General features: G+C 33.3%; 3 protein-coding genes across 5 annotated transcripts; 1 reads left to right on the plus strand and 2 right to left on the minus strand.

Moving 5' to 3' along the window:
• Window positions 1-3076: 3076 nt before the first annotated feature.
• LOC141698002 (protein INAPERTURATE POLLEN1) lies at window positions 3077-4543 on the minus strand. 3 transcript variants are annotated; one of them, XM_074502591.1, is made up of 2 exons: window positions 3490-4543; window positions 3077-3386 (listed from the first exon to the last, which is right to left on the minus strand). In XM_074502591.1, the coding sequence occupies exon 1, from the start codon at window positions 4398-4400 to the stop codon at window positions 3576-3578; it is 825 nt and encodes a 274-aa protein (XP_074358692.1). In that variant the 5' UTR covers window positions 4401-4543; the 3' UTR covers window positions 3077-3386; window positions 3490-3575. The 3 variants fall into 3 exon arrangements, with proteins under 3 accessions (XP_074358692.1, XP_074358693.1, XP_074358694.1); XM_074502592.1 differs by having other exon boundaries at window positions 3077-3406; XM_074502593.1 differs by having other exon boundaries at window positions 3077-3415.
• Window positions 4544-5678: 1135 nt separating this feature from the next.
• Window positions 5679-7809, plus strand: LOC141697325 (putative xyloglucan galactosyltransferase GT19). The gene has a single exon (XM_074501625.1). The coding sequence runs from the start codon at window positions 6102-6104 to the stop codon at window positions 7425-7427; it is 1326 nt and encodes a 441-aa protein (XP_074357726.1). The 5' UTR covers window positions 5679-6101; the 3' UTR covers window positions 7428-7809.
• A 100-nt stretch (window positions 7810-7909) lies between these two features.
• On the minus strand, window positions 7910-13323 carry LOC141697327 (beta-ketoacyl-[acyl-carrier-protein] synthase III A, chloroplastic-like). The gene is made up of 8 exons (XM_074501626.1): window positions 13102-13323; window positions 11454-11602; window positions 10420-10556; window positions 9982-10087; window positions 9766-9884; window positions 8813-8877; window positions 8510-8732; window positions 7910-8311 (listed from the first exon to the last, which is right to left on the minus strand). The coding sequence occupies exons 1-8, from the start codon at window positions 13203-13205 to the stop codon at window positions 8090-8092; spliced, it is 1125 nt and encodes a 374-aa protein (XP_074357727.1). The 5' UTR covers window positions 13206-13323; the 3' UTR covers window positions 7910-8089.
• Window positions 13324-21403: the final 8080 nt, after the last annotated feature.

Raw genomic sequence — 21403 nt, forward strand, 5'->3', positions numbered from 1 at the left:
TTTCTTTCATGTCATAAATTACTTGAAATGCCAGTGTCATCGAGTCCAAAAACAGAGATGTGAAACAAACCAATAGATTATGGAATCGTCTCAACTTTAAACTTTATAAGAAAATAAAAGATAAAAGAAATAACCTTAGACCAACATAGAAAAATGAAACTCACATAATACCAGTAAGTTCAGAAGCATCCTTCCCGTATGTATGATCTCTGAAATCACACATTGACACAGATATCGATTATATTACGAACAAAACTGCCACAAAAATACGAAACTTAAGCACTTAAAAGAGTTTCTAAACATTTGCAGAGCTCCACCTCCAACTCCAAGATTAGACTCTCATTAGACTGACTAATCGAAATACTGATAAACCCCCATATAAAATTTCAGCTATCCATCGGAAAATAATTCACTGTCACTCTGAAACCAATTTCTTATTCCCAACAAAATTTGGGCTAAACCTTTAAAAAAAGGGAGCATAATAAACACTAGCAACACTAATAATTTCGGAAAGCACGTCTCCTCTAAATCCTATTAGATTGGAAAGTGGATTAGTAGTAGCCATCTTCTCAAGCAGCGAAGATCCAGGTTTTATCTTTCGGGGGGTTACCAAGTAAATTTTAGGAACATATCCTTATTTATTTTAGTTGTTATGGACACTTTAATATATTTGTGATTTCTTTTAGTTAAAAAGCATCAAAAGTATTTCTAGTAAGGATACATGTCTTCCCGTACCCCTTACTAGATCCGTCCATGTTCCCGACCAATATTGAAATCATGTAAAAACGTTACAAAATCATAAGATTGTGGGAGACTTTTTAACTTAAGAGAACAACCATTATAACTTGTCCAACAGGTTTAAACTTTAAAGTATGCAAGAGCAAGTCAGCAAGTCCAACTACTATATAATTGAAGGTTCTACCTATGGTTTATGTCATCAACAGATACCAACTCCTAAAAAGTAATAGCATCTACCTCTGAAATTTAGGCTTGATCGGTAATTCTGACTTTGTCTGATGAAAACTCAGTTTTGTGTGCTATGTATACTTTTATATGGCCTCTGGGTGAAAGAAAAAACGACTTTAATGCTTTCGAATGTAACATTTATCTATTACTGATACTTTATTTTATTTTCTCTTTTTATTCTTAACAAAATATTCAAAAAAATTAATAATGTTTACTGAACTGAATATTGTTGTTTTAACTAGCACAATGTTAGAAATGAAACAATACAGATAGTCAAGAGTAGTTTAAGTTGATAATGATGTGATGTCACTAGAATTGCTGTATAAGCAATTATACATTAGTAGCAATAACAAGGTAATAACAAGATATGTGGTTCTGGTCAGTAAGAAAATGGCAGTTCAGGTCACCTATCTCCTCAACAAGCTTAATTACTTGCCTCTTTATCATTAACACTGGTTTTTCACAAATAGATATGTATGTAAACATATGAAACACTTGGCAATCATTTGTCAACAAAGCAGATAGGTTTCTAGTCCAATGCCCTCTTTGTGGTACATTTCGCAATTTAAAAAATCACAACATTTCATATCTGGAGCTTATTAGCTGAGAAGGTAAGCTAACAATAACTTATCAACCAACATTTCATCAAACTCATGAATGATTGAATTCTACTGGCTCCTATAAATATCCATTAATACTATGTTTCACTACAAATCAAAACACAACATTTTGTAGTAATCCAATATATATATATAGTGAATTATATATCCTACTCTTCAAATCAGAGATGGCTGCTTTCAACCACAGTCTTGTTCTAGCTTTCATTCTAGCATTATCAACTTCAAGCATAGAGGTGAGTAGTGCAGCGCGCCACTTGATGCAATCTTCACAGCCAACAATGCCAACTATTCCAACACTGCCAACAATGCCAACTATTCCAACACTGCCAACCATGCCGACTCTGCCTAAGGTCGCATTGCCTCCACTTCCTGCAATTCCAACCCTTCCCAAAGCAGCAGGACTGCCACCAATGCCGTCTCTTCCAACAATACCGTCTCTACCCACTATGCCTACTACAATCCCCAAGGTGACATTGCCTCCTTTGCCCGCGTCGCTCCCTACCATTCCCACCACAATGCCATCCTTTCCAACTATCAATATTCCTACAACTATGCCCTCCATTCCATTCTTCACTCCACCACCTTCAACCACTAGCCCTTAAGATTACATCTACATACACTTTTATCACTTGCTCTATTGTTAGAACTTATTTCCATAGTTTTGGAATAGGTCATGCTTTAATGTTCTCTTGTATCTCTCTATTCGTTTTGTCTCATTGTTATTGTTCCTACTGTTCTAGAGAGTGATTGTTTTGTGCTTTCTATATATAAATATACATTTCATTTCTTGATAGTTGCAACATCGATCATATTTAGTCATTTAAGGATTGTTATGTCATTAAAAAGTTATACTTCATCAATTGAGTAGTACAACTACTCTCATTTACAGAGGTTTACAGCAACAAAGTTACTACTGGGAATATATTTATGTTTTAACTTGAATAATAAATATACCATCAGGTCCTAATGATAGAAAAACAAAATCTAAAGAGCCTCCTGCCATACTACCTATATTAGATAAATGTCTGAGGGAGAAGACAAGAAATTGGGGAGAAAATTGAAAATTTTGGATGAAAAGATAGATTTCAGATTTAGATAGATTTCAATTTTTGTATGTCATACCGAACAAGACAGATAATATTCATTGGAGAGGCTTGCTAACACATAACATACTCTAATAAGTCTTAACTTTCCATCCCGAGTCCTAACCCCCTACTTTGATCCAGCCTAACAGAATGTGATTCAATTAATAATAAGCAAGATGTTCCTGGGCATTTCCCTCCTAAAATCTCTCAATTCCAGTAATGCAAATGAGATAAACACTAAAACCGACCATGATCAGCAATGAAGTTATCAGATGAGCAAGCATTGCAAGAATAAGTAGAACATACTATAGATTTCAATTGCAAATTAACAGTCAACATTCTACAAGTACTTGTTCAAAAACTAAATGAAAACATAATTTCAGCAAATTAAGCAATGAACTTTCACACTTATTAACAGACATAAATTCACTAGTAAAAATGAATGATGCCCTTACAGGGGTATTTACAATTCTTTCATGTCATAACAGTCAGTTACCTCATCAAGTACATAGACAGGAACGTGAAACAAACTATTAGGAATTGTGTCAACACACTAACACTCCAGACCAACATAATCTTTAACCTAAGACCAACAGAAAAAATTGAAAGTTTCGCACAATGCCAAAAAAATATATAATACCGTAATGGCATAGTATCGAAGAATTACACCACTACATCCAAGACTTCCAAAGCATCCTTTCCTCGTGTATGATCCCTGAAATCACATTGACAATGCTGACAATGCTAATTAAAGAGAATATCACATAAACATTAATGACACCCAAAATTGCCACAAAATATAAAACTTAAGCACTTACTTTAAAGAGTTTCTTCATATGCACAGACCTCTACCTTCAACTCCAAGATTACCAAGAAACCACAACGCACACACTACAAAGAATTTTTAACTATCCACCGGAAACTTGCATCTCTTAAACTCCGAAACCAATTTCTTATCCCCAAACCCAACAAGAAATTGGGCTAAACCTTCAAGAAAAAATGCAGCCTGATAAACACTAGTAACACTAATAATCTCCGAAAGCACACTCCTCCTAATCCTATTAGCATCCACAAAAACACTAACCATCTCCTCCATATTTACCTCCACTGCCTTTACAACCAAACCCTTCTCCCCCTCATTCTTCCCCCACTCCTCCCCTATTTTCGCAACCAAAGCCCCTTGCGCCTCACGCGCTCTAACCACCAATGCAGGCACAATCAACCTCAACCCTCGTTCAATTTCATCGATACGAGTAATCAAAACCTTACTAGGACTATTCCAAGCATTAACAACATGCCAATTTTCATTCAAAATACTCGAAATGTCACCGAAATGAACCACATTACAATTATCATCAATTTCATCATCAGGATCATCAAGAAATTGCCTAATTAGTTTAGCAAACAAGTAAGGATGAACATCACCTAACCAAAGAAAGGGCTTTTCGCAAGAACCCCGCCATTCGGGAAACAGCAACTGAGCGACGTCATTTGATGCAGCATTGTCAAGAGCATCATAGTACAATTGAAAGTGCTGGTGAATCATCTCAACATGTTTCGACAAAAGGGTTGTTGCAGAACATGAATCTGAAGATAACGAGCGGCGGAGAAGAGGTAGGAGTGTGTGCTTAAGTGTTTTGAACCATTCTGAGTAGAATTCTTTGAAGGGGCGGCGCGTGGGGTGGCGCGTGAGGGGGTTTGAGCGGTGGAATAGAGATTTGAACATCATGGGGTTTCTTGAACTTGAAGAAAATTAAGAGGGTCGGAGATGGTTTTGTTGAAGGTGTTTGATAAATATCTTTTCTTGGAAAATCTTGAAACAAGAAATCAAGAATACAGTGTGTGTTTGTGTGTGTATAGTGTGTCTATTTTTTGGAGGTTATTTTGTGGAGGGAATGGAGATGTTTATAAACAGATTTTGGTTTTTGGGTTGTATATTTTGTGGGCTTTTGGGTAGTCCAAAAGAGTATCCCATATAAGTTATATATTTTTCAGGGAAGAGGCCCATGTAGTTAACTAATTTTAGATTGTAAAGAAATTATCAAAAATACGATTTTTTTTTCTAAATTTGTTTGCAATTTTAATATCTTTTAAAAAAAATTCAAAAATATAGTTTATAAAAAAAAATAATCACATGTGTAATTGGGTTCATTTGAGATTGTATCGGATTGCAGTGGATTGCAAAATCGTATTTTTGTAAATTGAAATTAGAAAAATCTTATTTTTACAAAAAAAATTAGAAAAATGTATTTTTGAAAAACCTTCTAGACTTTATTGTATGGTTTAATTAAAAATCAAAGACCGGTTTTTGAGTTCTTAAGAAACTCAATTGAACTGGGCCTTTATCGATTCAAGCTTGATTTTTTACGTACAGTTTTGTTCGACTATCGCTCTAAACAAGTATAATTTTTAAATTGAGTAGGAAACATTCATAACATCCAAAGATTTCAAAATTTTAAATTTTATATTCTATAATTATAAAGCATTCGGCGTATTTAAAATAAGAAATTTATCAAAAATATCCATGTTTTTAAATGCAAGTACCTTTGGACCTTTTTACTCCCCCAATATTACAGCTTACAGATAATTACAGTTACCAAAATCTACCAAAACTTACCTTTTGAACAACAAAATAAAAGCGGGAAACCCCCTGTTTTACCGGATTTATACAACAGTTAAAACATACACAAGTGTTACAAACTGACCACTAGATGCTCCCACCGACAATCTTGCTAGTCAACACGCTTCTATCATCACTTTCATCTTTTTTATTTTGTAGTTTATTTATCATTATTACACTCTTTATTTTACTGCTAGAGGAGTATTATTCTATATAAATTTCATCAATTCTTTTGTTTTTTCTTTTGGATGTTGCCACTTGTCCACCTTTTTATCCCTTCATCTCAAATCATACCCCAACAATACCATTCTCTGAACATCAACCAAACTAACAGATCCCCCCTTCTTCCTCCAAGAAACACTCAACACACACTCATCTCTCTCTCTCTCTCTCTCTCTCTCTCTCTCTCTCCCCCCCTCCCTCTCTCTCTCTCCTTCTCCTGCACACATACACATCTCCCTCCCTCTGCCCCTCCTCTCCTCTCCTCTCCTCTCCTCTCTCTCTCTCTCTCTCTCTCTCTCTCTCTCCTGCACACATACACATCTCCCTCCCTCTGCCTCTCTCTCTCTCTCCTGCACACATACACATCTCCCTCCCTCTGCCTCTCCCTCTCTCTCTCTCTCCCCATCTTCATATCATCCATACTATAGTACCATTAACCTAAACCACCCAACTCACCTCACAAAATAAAAATCCAATCTTTTTTCTACAGACACAACACACACATACATCCTAAACACACACATACAACATATCAATAACACACACAACATCCTCATCACTCCTCCACTTTTTTCTCCCCACCACACCATGACACCACCATCACCACTTCAAATCCTCACCTTCATACTCACTCTCCTAATCTTCTCCACCCCCACAAACTCCCAAGATCTTGAACCACAGTGCACAGATCGTTGGATTTACATCAGACAACTCCCCTCAATCTACAATCTTGACCTCCTCACAAACTGCTCACAATATCAAACATTTGAAAATTTTTGTCCCTACATTTCTAACCATGGCCTTGGCCTTAAAACACATAACAAATCACATTCTTGGTTCAGAACAGACCCTCAAATGCTTGAACTCATTTTCCATCGTCGTCTTCTCGAATATCCATGTCTTACTAATGATCACACCTTAGCATCAGCCATTTTTGTTCCTTATTATGCAGGGATTGATGCTCTCAAGTACTTGTACGGACAAGATCAAAATTCAAGCTTTTTACATGGGGTTGATTTGTATCATCATATTAGACATATAGATAGACCAGAGATTTGGAAAAGACATAAAGGGCATGATCATTTCTTGATTATGGCTCGACCCGCGTGGGATTTTAGTCAGCCATTGTTGAATGATCCTCCAATTTGGGGAACTTCATTTCTTGAATTACAAGAATTTTACAATGTAACTGCATTAACTTTCGAATCTAGAGCTTACCCTTTTCAAGAAATTGCAATCCCATATCCAACTTCATTTCATCCGCCAAATTTAGCACTTTTCGATTCGTGGATTAGTAGGGTGAGGAGATCAAGGAGGAACACTTTGATGTTGTTTGCAGGTGGTGGTGGGATTTCTAATAATCCGAATGTGAGACGAAGTATTCGATTAGAATGTGAGAATAGTACTAATTGGAGGAATGAAAGTGATGAGTATTCGAGGTTTTGTGAGTTTGTGGATTGTTCTAATGGGATTTGTGAGCATGATCCTATTAAGTTTATGAAGCCTATGTTGCAGGCTAGTTTTTGTTTGCAACCTCCAGGTGATACGCCAACGAGACGTTCAACGTTTGATGCAATTCTTGCAGGTTGCATTCCTGTTTTCTTTGAGGAAATGTCTGCCAAAGCTCAGTATGTGTGGCATTTGCCTGAGGATGAGTACGAGGAGTTTTCAGTGTTTATACCGAAAGAAGATGTTGTCTTTAAAGGGGTCAAGATTTTGGATGTGTTAACGAGTATACCTAGAGCTCGAGTTAGGAGAATGAGGGAAAAAGTTATAGAGATGTTACCTAGAGTCATATATAGGAAGCATGGAAGTTCACTTGGTATGAGAGCGAAGAAAGATGCATTCGATATTGCGATTGAGGGCACATTACAAAGGATCAAATCTAGACTCCAAGAAGTTGAAGTTCAGTAAACTTATGAGTAGTTTTGAAGTTCACTTGGTATTAGACCAAAGAAAGATGCATTCGATATTGCGATTGAGGGCACATTACAAAGGATCAAATCTAGACTCCAAGAAGTTGAAGTTCAGTAAACTTATGAGTAGTTTTGAAGTTCACTTGGTATTAGACCAAAGAAAGATGCATTCGATATTGCAATCGAGGGCACTTTACCAAGGATCAAATCTAGACTCCATGGAGTTGAAGTTCTGCAAACTTGTGAGTACTTTTGTAAATTTTAACTAATTTTGTGATTCGATATTTTATTATCATTCTTTGCACCATATTTATTGAGAATTAAGGTGTAAATGGATTTTGTAATTCCACTGGAAATATATATGGCAAGCTTTATCTACCTTTTAACATGTTCAGTTCATATGATTCTAGAATAATGCATAATAATTGTCAGAAAATAGCTACATTTGATGCACAAGTTTTTGAAGAACAAAAGGAATACAATTTATTGATCTTAGACAGTTTTAAAGTTAGAGCTAGAACAGAACAAGAATAACCTAGGAGATTGGGCAATAGCAACTTCTCCAAAGCAACTGCATTAATCTAATTGAAAGCAAAACCTGAAGAGCTAATGTATGTAATCTTTTTCGTTCTATATATGTAAAGATTTCCGAAAATTGTTTCATCCCCATTTTATGATGATAGAACCCCATGTCAAACCAGCTCCGAAACCAGCTGCTGCAATAGTGTGGCCTGGTTGAATCCGCCCACTTCTAACAGCTTCATCCAATGCCAAAGGGATAGATGCTGCACTTGTATTACCATAGTTTGCTATGTTTGAAATAACCCGCTCTGATGGGACTTCTAAACGTTTAGCAACTGCATCTAGGATCCTCTGGTTTGCCTGCATTCAGCAAGTCAGTTGTAAATGTTTTTTAATTTTTATGCACTGTGAGTTTTGCACCGGGTGAATTTTTTCACTCAGAAAAATCGAATCAACTAGCTGCAGATTTATAGCTTCAATATGGATGTCTAAAAGAAATGCAGTTGGAACCGAGAAGCATACTTTCAGTATGTAGTTTGCTGAGTTTCTAGCTCATACCTGATGGAGCAGTAACCAATCAATGCTAGACACCGTAAGACCGGCATTCTGTAGTGCAAATTCAACAGACTGTGGCACAACACCAACAGCAAATCGGAAAACCTCTTTACCATTCATCTTTATGCATGAATACGAGGCGTGGTTCGGAGGGAACCCTACTACTGAACCATTTGAGTCTGCTGCATCATCCAATTCCTTTTGCTCCATGGTGGCATTCAGATGCCTGCACAAGTTGTATAAGTTTCAAGACTAGTTTGTACTTGCAGCAAAGGATTATATGCTTGTAAATGTAATGAGACAAACCTATGACCATCACCATCACTGTGCAAGTCAAAACCAAATAAACAATCATCCTCAACAGCACAGGCCTGCAAAGTACTTCTAAGATCAGTATAAATGCAAGCATTATTTACACGATATTGTATAATCAACAAAAGCATTACTTATAAAGTTATATCTGAAGCAAGCTGGAGTTTTGTAAATGATCAGCATACAAAAGATGACATGTATGAATCTGACAGGCTAACATTAAAAAAAACTATTATGACATTCCAGTGTTCTTGACCAAATAATTATTCGGATTATCATTTAATTGATTTAAAAGAGTCGTCCTTTTAGATAATTATGCTGTTATTCCGCACAGGTGGATCTTGATGGAGGACCGTGGGGGCTGCGCTTGTTGGTGCTGCTTAGTCTCAGCAGCTTCCTTGAAGGGTGAGAACTTCCTTCACACCTATTAAATGAGCATCATTCCCCTACAATCTCCCCTTTAACACGTCCGGCCTATACCGTGTGACTCACACAGTGGGGCTCAGCAGCCACTCCCCTTCCGATGTGATCGTGCTCCCCCTTAGGCCTACTGGAGAATGTTGAATACTGCTCTCACACCACTGTTAGAGTCTATCTCAGCCTTAAAAACTAGCTTGTAGGGTGAAAACTTCCCTCACACTTGTTAATCCCGTTTCACAGATAGAATTCAATAACATAATATACCAAGTATGTTGTAAATCTTATATTCATACATTTATAATCGAAATTTATGAAAGATATAATGTAATTTATACTTTCTTAAGAAAATATATTCATTTACACTCCCAAATCTTCAATAAGAGTGAGACTTAGTTCTAGAATTATCTTATCCCAAGGATCCAAAATTTCTGATTCCCCCTCTGATTAGACACCATAATCAACTGACATTGTCAGAAATCGGATAAGAAGCTATCACCTAGATCGTTAAAACAGCATTAACATAGTACCTGAAGCAACACAGCACCAGCAGCATCTCCAAAGAGGATACAGGTCCCTCTATCAGTCCAGTCAGTATAACGGGAAAGCGCTTCAGCCCCAATCACAAGAACATTTTTAAAGCCAGAACCTGCAATACGGTGCCAAATTATGCTTTTATAAAACGAAAATGAGGACAACTTTAGACCATTACTAAAGTTTTACACGGCTATGAAAATTTTGTTTACCTCGAATATGACTAGACCCTGAGACAAGACCTAAAATAAATCCACTACAAGCAGCTGTTATATCATAAGCCAGTGGAGTCTTTTTGCAGCCAAGTGCTTTTGGGATCTAATAGTCAATACAAAAAGGAACATAATAAAGCATTAGCAAGATAAAATTATCTGAATCAAAAAAAGTTTATAAACATGAGACTCTCATACTGCAGACATATTGTCAATTAAAGCCATAAGTTACATAACAAACAAACACAGCCAAGAACTCGAAACTGACTTGCTAAGAAAATAAAAAGAACTCAGAACTTTTATTTATTTGTTTTACTAAAATAAATGTCTTGGTTGTCATTCTTAGCTAAAATAAAATATATTTCTTTACTATATAAGGTCCATAACATTATGTTTCCCTGACTTGTGCCCAAACTGATATAAATCTGCAAATAATACCTGAGTAGCACTTCCAAACAGATTCTCAGGAGTCGACGAACATAATAAGACTAGGTCTACGTCATCAGGATTAACTTCTGCCATCTCAAGAGCTTTCCTTGCTGCTTCCGCAGCCAGACCCACTAAGCTTTCTTTTCCTGAGAGGTGTACATATCAGATTAAGAGAATTCTGTGCTTGTGGTTAGTGTATAATTTTCATGTGAAATATGATATCGTGAAGCTAAAAGATCAATCAATGCACAAATGGCAATAAACATCCACAATGTTAGCTAACCTACAATTACATGCATGGGCATCTTTTCACTTTGTACACAGTTTTACATAAAAAATGGTCAAATAGCTTCATTACTAACTATGTTACTTCTATAAGCAACTTCTGGTCATTTTTAAGATGATCACCAAACATATGGAGAAATGGTAGCAAGATACCCTCATAGTAAGCTAGCGAGGAAGAAAGAAATAACATTTTGATTATGTCCTTCAACATGAAGAATTTTGGAAGGCACCAAATTCAAGATAATAATATGTAATGGAAGCCTAAAATCCTCCGGACTGTACCCTAAAAAAATCTAACAAAACATAAGGAAAAAAAAGCCTAGGTTGAACATGCCATGATCTTATTAGGCAGGCATGGCATTAATATGCATGGCTCAGAAACCTTGTAGCTCTAGTTAGCTTACAGGTTGCCCCTTTCAGTCGATTACTTGTAGTCATTGTCAATCAATCTTAAATATAGAGCTCATGAAAATTAAAGTGTGCGATAATATTTAGAAAATTGATTTTACTCTGTAGTGCACAACTTTTCAAATTTTGTTCCAAAAGGGTTAATGCTAATTAATAGATATCACTTAACAACTACAAAGGTTAAAAAATATGCTATGAAAAGCAATCGAAGACCTTTGTAATACAGCAGCAGATTTCAAACTGTTAATGCTAAAACATAATACATGATTCTTGTAAGTCATCCTCATAATGAAGGTTTTAGGAAAACTGATAACATGATATGTAAGCAATTGTTAAATGTAAACTTCTACCTGAAATAATACGTCGATTCCGTATTCCCGTGCGAGTAGAGATCCATTCATCATTGGTTTCAACGATTTTTGCAAGATCATCATTGGACACTTTTAAACTTGGTACTGCAGAACCACATCCAACTAGTTTGCAGCCTTTACTGACAAACCTGTAAATATAAAAAAGGTACATCAGTATAGAAAAGAACATTCTTGTAATAACGTTGTCAATTCTTGACCAAGTTCATGCTAATGGATAATTTTATACAAGATAGAAGTGGCAATCGCTACAAAATGGCTTATTGATATAAGTTTCTTGAAGCATTAAAGCTTGAAGAATAACTAAGGAACATTAAGTTCAACGTCAAGGCTCATCAAGGTACTAAGAATTGGCAATTGGCATGCCTTCTAAAGCACCACACAAACACAAACACACATGTAGTCACGAGTAGGAAGATGGTACATGTAGATGGTATCCAACTATCAATAACATAGTTAAAGGTGAGATTTATTTACCAATTCTAACTTGTAGTTGTAAAAGAGCAATAAGACTTGCAAGACATGAAGACATACAAGGAAGGATCTATCTTAGGGCGCTTAGGGGCACATGCCTTTTCCCTCCTAATAATTGTGTCATCGATCGTGACCTTCATACGGATTGGAACTGATAGCTATGGATAAAATGTCGCAAAAAGAACAATTTTATTTTACTTTGCAGTTTGACCACATGTACCAACTAAACCAGAACCCACAGTTGTCAAATAGATTACAATCTCACTTCGATGTTCTCACAGAAACAGCCTAAACCAAGGGGTAAGATATACGTCTGCATTACATCTTACTCTCTCTTACTCCATTTAATATCTATAGTAATAAATGTGTATGTCCAACTTCCGGATCATAAGTAGTGACGAGTGGCACATAATTGCTACTTTTTTCATTGATCTAATTGAACCTCAGTCAAGTCCCTTGGGTAACAGTAACAGCAGTTGTGTATGGACTGTGTCCTGATATGTAAAGTGAAGGCCAAATGAAAATTCATTTCTCAAATTCCATTTCAAAGAAGTTAGTTGGTCTTGTGTTATAAACGATTAAAGTTAGTGCAAGTATCAAAGCATCAGAGGAGGTCGATCCTACTGATTGGACCCAAAAATATGTAGGTACCTTTGTTCATTGTTCTTAGCACATGAGTGTTAGCATCAAATATTTGATGTAGGCTAAGATCACAACCATCCTAAACCTATAATTAAACAAATCTTTAGTCTATTATACCAACTTTGGCTTAAAAATTACAAATCTTTAGTCTATTATACCAACTTTGGCTTAAAAATTACAGGATATTGCCATTTTGCTAATCATATAACCACATTAGCATTCGAGTTGAAAACCAAAATCATCCAAGAGGGCTACAATATTTATACATAACTAAAATGCAACATTACCTATCAGATCATTATCATATCACAAAAGAATCACAAGTAAATTCAAAGCAAATGCCAACACCAACAACAAGATATTTTAAATACACACCAAATGTATATACAAAATTCAAACTTTTGTCACAATTCAAGATTTTCTTGAAAATTGCACTAAATTTATCAAATAAAATAAAACCAACATACTAAACAATATATTTACCAAATTATGAGAAAAAACAAGTAAAAATTACCTGGGCAGCCTAGAATGAGAAGCAGAAGCACCTTCAACACTGCTAGTGCACATCACTCTTGCAGAGACACTATCTGAACAAACCCACCCACATGCATTTGCCATTTTGTTTGTGTAGGATGTAGATATCAAGAATGTAAAAATCAGATTAAAGCTAGGAAGTCTGGCTGATAAAAAATGTATTGAAGTGAAAATTAAACAACACTAAATGTCATAAAGAAGCAAGAGTGAAAACAGTTGGCCACTATAAATACACTCTCCTACTATGTTTGGGACAAATATGAGTTATGTTGAACAGCAATCATACATGTCCAAAATAAAAATGTTCCTAAAATGAGACATGTCCATCTTTTTATTGATGGGATTCATATTATAACATATGAGGGGCTCATCTTAATTATAAATGATTAAGTGAATATTTAATAATATAATAACTCATCATTAGGAAATAGTTTTGTGAACGATTTTTGGAACTCTAACATTTTTCTTTATAATTTATTTTCAATTCTATACTCGTATTAAAAAAAACAAATTTTATTAATATATTTTCGGTTATACACATCATAGATGTAAAAATATAAATTCTTATCCACCTTCATTAATTGTTATACAATTTTCAGAAAAACTAATTTTATAAATATGTCAATAAATTTGCATTAAAACTTAAAAGTGAGAATATATATATATATATATATATATATATATATATATATATATTAGGATAGAAAAATCGAGATTACAATTATGATATGAGGGAGTAACAAGGAAAACAAATCAATTTTTATTCATAAAAAATTAAATAAAATTATATAATCATGTTTTAAATTCATCTTAAAATATGTGTCGTACAATCTCTCACAGACAACAATGGAACACAATATCAAAAGTATTAAATTTTGATATTTATATTAACTAATCTCGTTTCATCGAATTCGATTCTCCACAAGTATATATTTGTATAAAATTTAATTATATATTTCAACTTATTTAATTTCACCATGGTTCAATTTCCTTAAAATATTTTTTTATGATTTCACTTGATTTCAATTTTCTATAACTATATTTAATTAAATAATATTTATTAATTATATACTATTAATGGTATATAATTTCATCATATTTCAATTCCGTACAACTACGAAATTAGGAAAGATTTATTTATATATAAAATCTATGATTTTCCTTGATTTCAATTTAATTATAGCTACGTGTAATTAAATATTATTTATTATTATGCACTCCTAACAATATTTAGTAAATTCAATAGTATTTGATAATTCTATTTTATAAGGGCATCTCCTCTCGCACCGATTAACAATTAATATTTATAAATGTGAAGATGATTTAAGTGACAAGAACTTATTTTGTTTTTTCATGTTTCAGGTTCCTCTAAGAAAAAATGTTCAAAATATATTATTTTTGGGTTTCAACGGCCCAAAATTGGCAGAAGTTTACGTGCAAAATACCTACAAAATACCCATTCGAAGGATGTATATTCAGTTTTTTTAATTTTAACAAATAACACGCATGTGGTACATGCGCATTTAGATTAATTTTTTAAAATATAATCCCATTGTGGAAATACGTGACCGAAAAACAAAAAACATACACGCATGCATGTTGGTTAAAAAATAAAAAATTAATATGCATCTTCCAAATGATGGGTATATTGGATTTTCACCCTTTTCGTAACCGGCATAAGTCTAATTATTTAAAATGATAATATTATTGTTTTTTAAGTTAAATTTATTGTATCATAATTGCTTTTAATTCTTAACCAGAATGATATTCATAGGAGATGCCGCTAATAGCAATTGCGTAAACCGGGTCACGGGACTCATGCCTAAAGAAGCACAAAAAACTCATCTCGCCGGACTTTATTCGGGCTTTAAAAAACCCGATTTTTTTTAAAACGGATCCGGCTGGGCTTTTCTAAAAATCGGGTCGGGCTGGGCCGGGCTTCCTCAAAAATATAAGGCTCGTTTTAGGCTAGCGGGCCGGGCCGGATCAGGCCGAACCGGGCTTTATCCGGGATTTTTATTTATATATTAAAAAAAAAAATTAATATTTTATAACTCGAATTATAAGTAGTTTAAATACCAGATATAATATCTTAATATATCAGATAGAGTAGTTTATACACTGAAATAAATAATTATTTTTAATATAATATATAAATAATCATATATACTTTAATTATTTTTAATATTATGATATATTATTTTAAAAAGTATTGTATAATTTCAAATTTTATATAAAAAATCGGTTTTTTAATCGGGTTTTTCAAAAATCCTGGGTTTTTATCCAGGCCGAACCGGGCTTTTATCCTGACTTTTTTCGATCCGGGCTTTTTCAAATCCGGGCTTTTCGGGTTTCGGGCCGGGCCGGATTTTCGACAAAAAAGGAGGTCCATTTAAGGCCCGCGGGCCGGGCTTTTTTCCAGATCGGATATCGAGTTTCGGATTTTTTGAATATCTCTACTCATGCCTCACAAACTTAAACTTTAAACATTTTTTTTATCTTTGATAATTAAAAAAGTATATTTTTAAAAAAATTAATAATTAAATTACTGATGCACGCGCATTATCTTCAACTCTGTTTTATATTGGTAGTTGAACCCTTGTTTATTAAATTTAATATTGATTAATATTTTACCAAAGTCCTCTTCTTTGGCCTAAGATTTTTATGATTTTAGTCCAGAAAAACGTTTTTAATATTTGATGCTCAGCTCTTCTAATAATTTGTACCCGAACTTTTTTCTAAAACAAAAAAAATTACTTACCTACCAAATATAGTAAGTTTTGTACTATAGAATTACATTTTATTAGAATAAAAATTTCGAATTATTTTATTTTTTTACATTTCAAAACATACATATTTGTTGGATGTAATTTAAAAGGCCCTAATGGCACTAAAATTTGTGAAAAAACAAACAAGTCTAAAAAGGTCCCTGAACATTAACTTAAAACAAGTCCAAGAGTTTCCTAAAAACTTGTCCTGAATTAAAATCTGATACACTTTGGATAAAAAGATGCTTCAATAATGTCCTAATGATACCTTAAAACACTAGTATATTCATTATGTGCCTCGTTTTTAAGGCACCACTAAGCATGACTTATCTCATTTAATTCAATTAAAAAATTATTTTCCTCCATTTTACACATCTCTCTCCTCTCATCATTTACTTTCCCTCATTATAATTCAAATATATTATTATTTTAGTAATAAAGCACAAATATAAGGCATATTGTTGGAGTTGATATACAATAAAATTGTCTTAAATCACTAGGATGGAATATTTTATTATATTTATAAGACATTTATTAGGACATTGTTGGACTTGCTCTTAGAAGCCTCTTTTAGCAAAAGCAGAAAGGCCCTTGGCATAAGCAAATAGCCCATTTCAAAATAACTCAGCCCAATTTAATCAGACCAAAACATATAAACGAAGGCCCAAAATTGCTAGCCATACCCAATATTTGTGTTATTAAGGTATGATATGTAAAATAATTGATGTCATGTATATTTATATCGAAAATTCTACTGTACATGTATTATAATACTCCCTCCGTCCTATCTGTCTTATTTGATTTTTTATGGTTAAATTGACCCAATTTTGACCGAAAATTTCATAAAACATGTAATCGGAAAAAAATTATAAAAATTATATCATTAGAAAGTTCATGTAATTTATTTTAATACGTATTGTCAGTTTTTATAATAACTAAATATTGATATTTAATTGACGGACAAAATTGGGTCAATTCGATCACAAAAATTCAAACATGACGGATAATTTTAACAAAAAATGTATAATTTTACAGTACTAGTACAATAATCATGCATTTAAATATTATTATTATAAATATTCAATAAGTATAATTTTACGGCACTAGAACAATAATCATGCATTTGAATACCATAAGTATTCAATATTATTATTATAAAAAGCAACCTAAAAATAGGCTATATCTAGGCTATATCTGTCGGTTTAATTTTATAAAAATATAAAATGTGTAGTGATCATGTCTTGGGTGTGTGATATGACCAACTAAAATTTTAAGTTTTTTCGACCCCCACCACAAACAATTTCAAATTAATATCAACTTGACAACTTACATTTGTAGGATATTTTTTATATCATCAATCAATTTCTACAAGAATGTGTTACCTGTCTTCTCTGTCCATTCTAGTTTCAAAATTAATTGTCTTAGTTCACATAGGAAAACAAAGTCTAATTCGACAACATTTTTTGCATGCTTGCACTTTCTTTATTAGCCAAGTTATAAAACTCGAAAATTACTCGGTTATGTCTCGAAAATCTTTAGAGAGATTATTCGACTACCCGATAACATTTTTTGCATGCTTGCACTTTTTTTACTAGCAAGGTTATAAAACTCGGAAATCACTCGGCTGCGTCTTGAAAATCACGAGTAATAGATAGATTTTCGGACTACTCATTTTCAGTAAGATTTTCGAACTACTCATTTTCAGTATTCCAGTAATCGGCCGAGTACTCGCTTAAGGCTCTGTTTGTGATTACTGTTAAAAATTGTTGTGTTGTTAGAAAAAGTGCGGTTGAAAAAGGTGATGTTGTAAAAATCAGATGATTGTTTGATATTTTTTTTGATACATATATATTTTGATGTAAAAAATTTAAAATAATGATATTTTTGGTAAAATTTGATGGTGAAATCATCATCTGCTTCCTGTAACAGCTGAAAAACAGTTTTTTTCTAAAAATATGGAGGATTTACTTTTTTTAACAGAAGCTTTTAGGCGGAAAATACTTTTTCCAAAAACAGTTTTTAAATTTTACCAAACAGTTTTTAACTGTTTTTGGGCGATTGACTTCTGACTTCGAAGATACATCCAAGTACCCATTCTAGTCAATCGGGTTTCAAAACATCCGTCGTAAGTCAATAATTTGTTGTCAAAGTTCGAACTCGACTCTTTTCAAATTAAACGAGTCGAATACAAACACGATTTCAAGGAATGGGAGTGAGTTGAAGCTTGGAGAGCTGTAGCAAGATTGTTTATAAGAACAAGTGGTGGGAGAATGAAAGAAAATACAAGGCAAATGCGCATGGCATGGGAGAGCATTGATGGGGTGTGTTGGGAGAAATGGTTGGCAAATGTGGGGTTAATTAGATCCCATCAAATCTTTCACAACTTCACCCTCATAAATAAAACCACATCTCCCTGTCTATACTTCTATGCTGCTATATGCCTCCTACATACTACATAGTACTTACACTGCTCTCCCATGGCATATTATATATCTTTACCGACCACCAACACAGACAACCCTACACATTCATATGTGATTTATATAACATAGGATCGTCCATAACAAACGATTTCTGTAACATATTTTTTTACGATAAAATATTGTGATACATATAAAAATATAAGTCTGTCTGCTGTGACACTAGAAACCTTAATTTACATGTACTACAAATTTTTATAGAAATGTGGCACGACATATAATTTTTTTTTATCGGAGATAACATGCAGCCGCTCCCCTTCGGGTGCGTATTGGGTAAATCCTACGGACTCACGCAATAGTCTGCAAACCACGTGAACCAAGGTAAACCGCATTTAAGCGACAAACTCTGACTGAGGAGGCATAATCATAAATTCTCCTCACGTGAGATTCGAACCTATGACCAAGAGGATAATTATCCCCTCTTTAACAAACTGAGTCAACTCATGCGGACGATACGTTTGTTGTGGACTGAGTTATCAATTTCTCGTAAAGGAAATCCATTTTATCCCCGAATGAAAGGTTTAATGTCAATATAAGCACAAATTAGTATTTAAATTTTTGTAATCGATCGACCATCGGGTATCGGAAACCATCATCTAGGTGCAGTATACAATTATTTTTTTTTTAATTATTTTCATACTTGTGTGCATGGTTGCAGATTTCGAAATCCCAACTATTCGGTTAAGATACTGATTTGCGATTTATCGGACGATTTTTAAAAAATTAAATAATTTTTCGACGATTTATCGAAAATCGGTTAAATCAGATAAATATTTTTGACCGATATCCGTAATACTGTAACCATGCGTGTGTACCTTTATCTCTCTTAAATCTCTCTTAAATATTGAGTACTTTTGCTTTCCCAAGAATCGTTTGCGTGATATTTTACATAACAAAGATACTATTCACCTATAAATATTTGCCGTACATGAAAATCATAATCTCGTGAAGAAATAGTACGAGCTTGGTATCTTTGTGGCAATGTATTTTGTTTCCAACTTATGATATGTCTGTCTATGCTTGTTCAAACTTAACTGCTGTAAATTTACAGTCCATTCATTTAACTTGGATTGTATATTTGAATATTAGGCTATTTGTAGGGTGGTCCTGTTTTTTGTATGTTTTCACTGCAACAATTTCATTTCTTTAAGCTATATCGAATATTTGTAGCTTCTTCTTCTAGGGGTAATTCAGAAACCATGAGAAATCACATTTTGGAGTTTTGCTTCCAAGATTTGTGCAAAATTTACCATAAGATTCCAACAAGTGAATTACATGTTAAATTCCAACAAAGAAATGGTAATACTCACAAATTTTTCGTTGAAACGGTTTTTAAATGATGACGTGTTAAATATATTAGAATCTAACGTTTTAGCATATCTCGGATACATATCTCGGATAAAATGTCAATAACTGGCAAAGTAGTTTCAGTTTAATTTTTTTCAGATTACCCCGAATAAAATGTTAATATAATTGTTGAATAGTATAAAATCTTGTTCGAAAATGGGGTCTTTCTCACATATATTGAAATTTTAAAACGATTTCTTACTTAACATTGAAATCAGAGTTGGATTCCAAGAAGGGACTGAATGTATCCTTCTATTTGTCTATTATGGTTGTGTTAATAGAGGAATGACTTTACAAGTTTTAGAGCGACCGTTCATGACACACATTTTTCATGAGTTGCAATAGATTTTTTTTGATATTCTCGAGTAATAATTGTTTGGAAACGTGCGATTTTATTTATATTCGACATGTTTGATAACAGTCTTCTTGTTTTTTGCTAATTGATAACACACGTACACGCAAAAAATCAAATTACTAACTTTTTGTGAGAGGTACAAGAGTTCAACAACTGCACCAACACATTTTATTGACGGTCGATAATAATTCTCAATGAGGAAAAGGGAGAGAGGGACGAAGATGCAAGAGTCGCCCACAAAATATTTACATGTAGATACGAAAGCAACTTATGATACTTGAAGATAGAGATGGGCACGTTGTCATTCGATCAACTGTAATTTGAAATGCTTCCATTCATTTATAATATCTCAACTTCTTCTACATTTGTGTGTAAAAATGTTATTATTCACTGACAATAGGATTTTGATTATTGGAATATCTATATATCAAGTCATTTTCCTACCCTTTTGGAGTAGTTTCATTTCATTTTCTTTCTTCCTTTTTGCTATAAAGTTCTTTCCCAAATCAAATCCTCAATATTTTTGCCTTTTTTTTTCATGAGACACAATTTTATTATATTTGGTGACCGAAAGTAGTGCTAGGTTTCACAATTGGGTAAATTTAGGTCTTTCTCTAATATTTTAAAATTTTGAAAGTGACCGACTACTCAACCGGGATATAGGTGAGTCTGATTATAAGATATTTAAATTTGATGAAATTGATGTGAATATACAAGATTCATCTTATTTAACTGTATCACGATAAATTAGAAACTGCCTCGTAAAATTTAAGAAACATTTTAACATTTAATTTAATGAGTAAAGTTCTATGAAATCCACGTTTTTATTAGAGTCGTCGAAGTCTATCTATGTTCTGCAAATAAAATATCATATAAAACGTGTTATCTTGTAAAACATGTTTTCAAATATCATTATTTCAATAAAATCATTCAATTCTCAAAAATTTGCAAATACAATATGTATGTTCCGCAACATGATGAATATTTATGTTCTGCAAACTAAACATATTTTGTAAAATAATATATTTTGCAATGTTCAGCTTGTAAAATATATGCAATTTGCAAGTTTTTTTAATAATATAGTTATGTTTGTCGAAAAATAATATATTTTTATAATATTTTAAAGTATAAGAATTTTACTAAATTAGTGGACTATATAGAACTTAACTCTCGATTTAATTTCGAAAAAGCTGCCCCTTATCTTGTGCATAATTAACCTATGTTGAAAGGTAATAATTTTTGGTAGTTTAATATCATTTTCTTTCTTCCTTTTTACTATAAAGTTCATTTGCAAAATCAAATCCTCAATATTTTTGCTGTTTTTACATGAGA

This window comes from Apium graveolens, chromosome 11 (assembly GCF_009905375.1).
Source record: "Apium graveolens cultivar Ventura chromosome 11, ASM990537v1, whole genome shotgun sequence".
NCBI classification, from domain to species: domain Eukaryota; kingdom Viridiplantae; phylum Streptophyta; class Magnoliopsida; order Apiales; family Apiaceae; genus Apium; species Apium graveolens.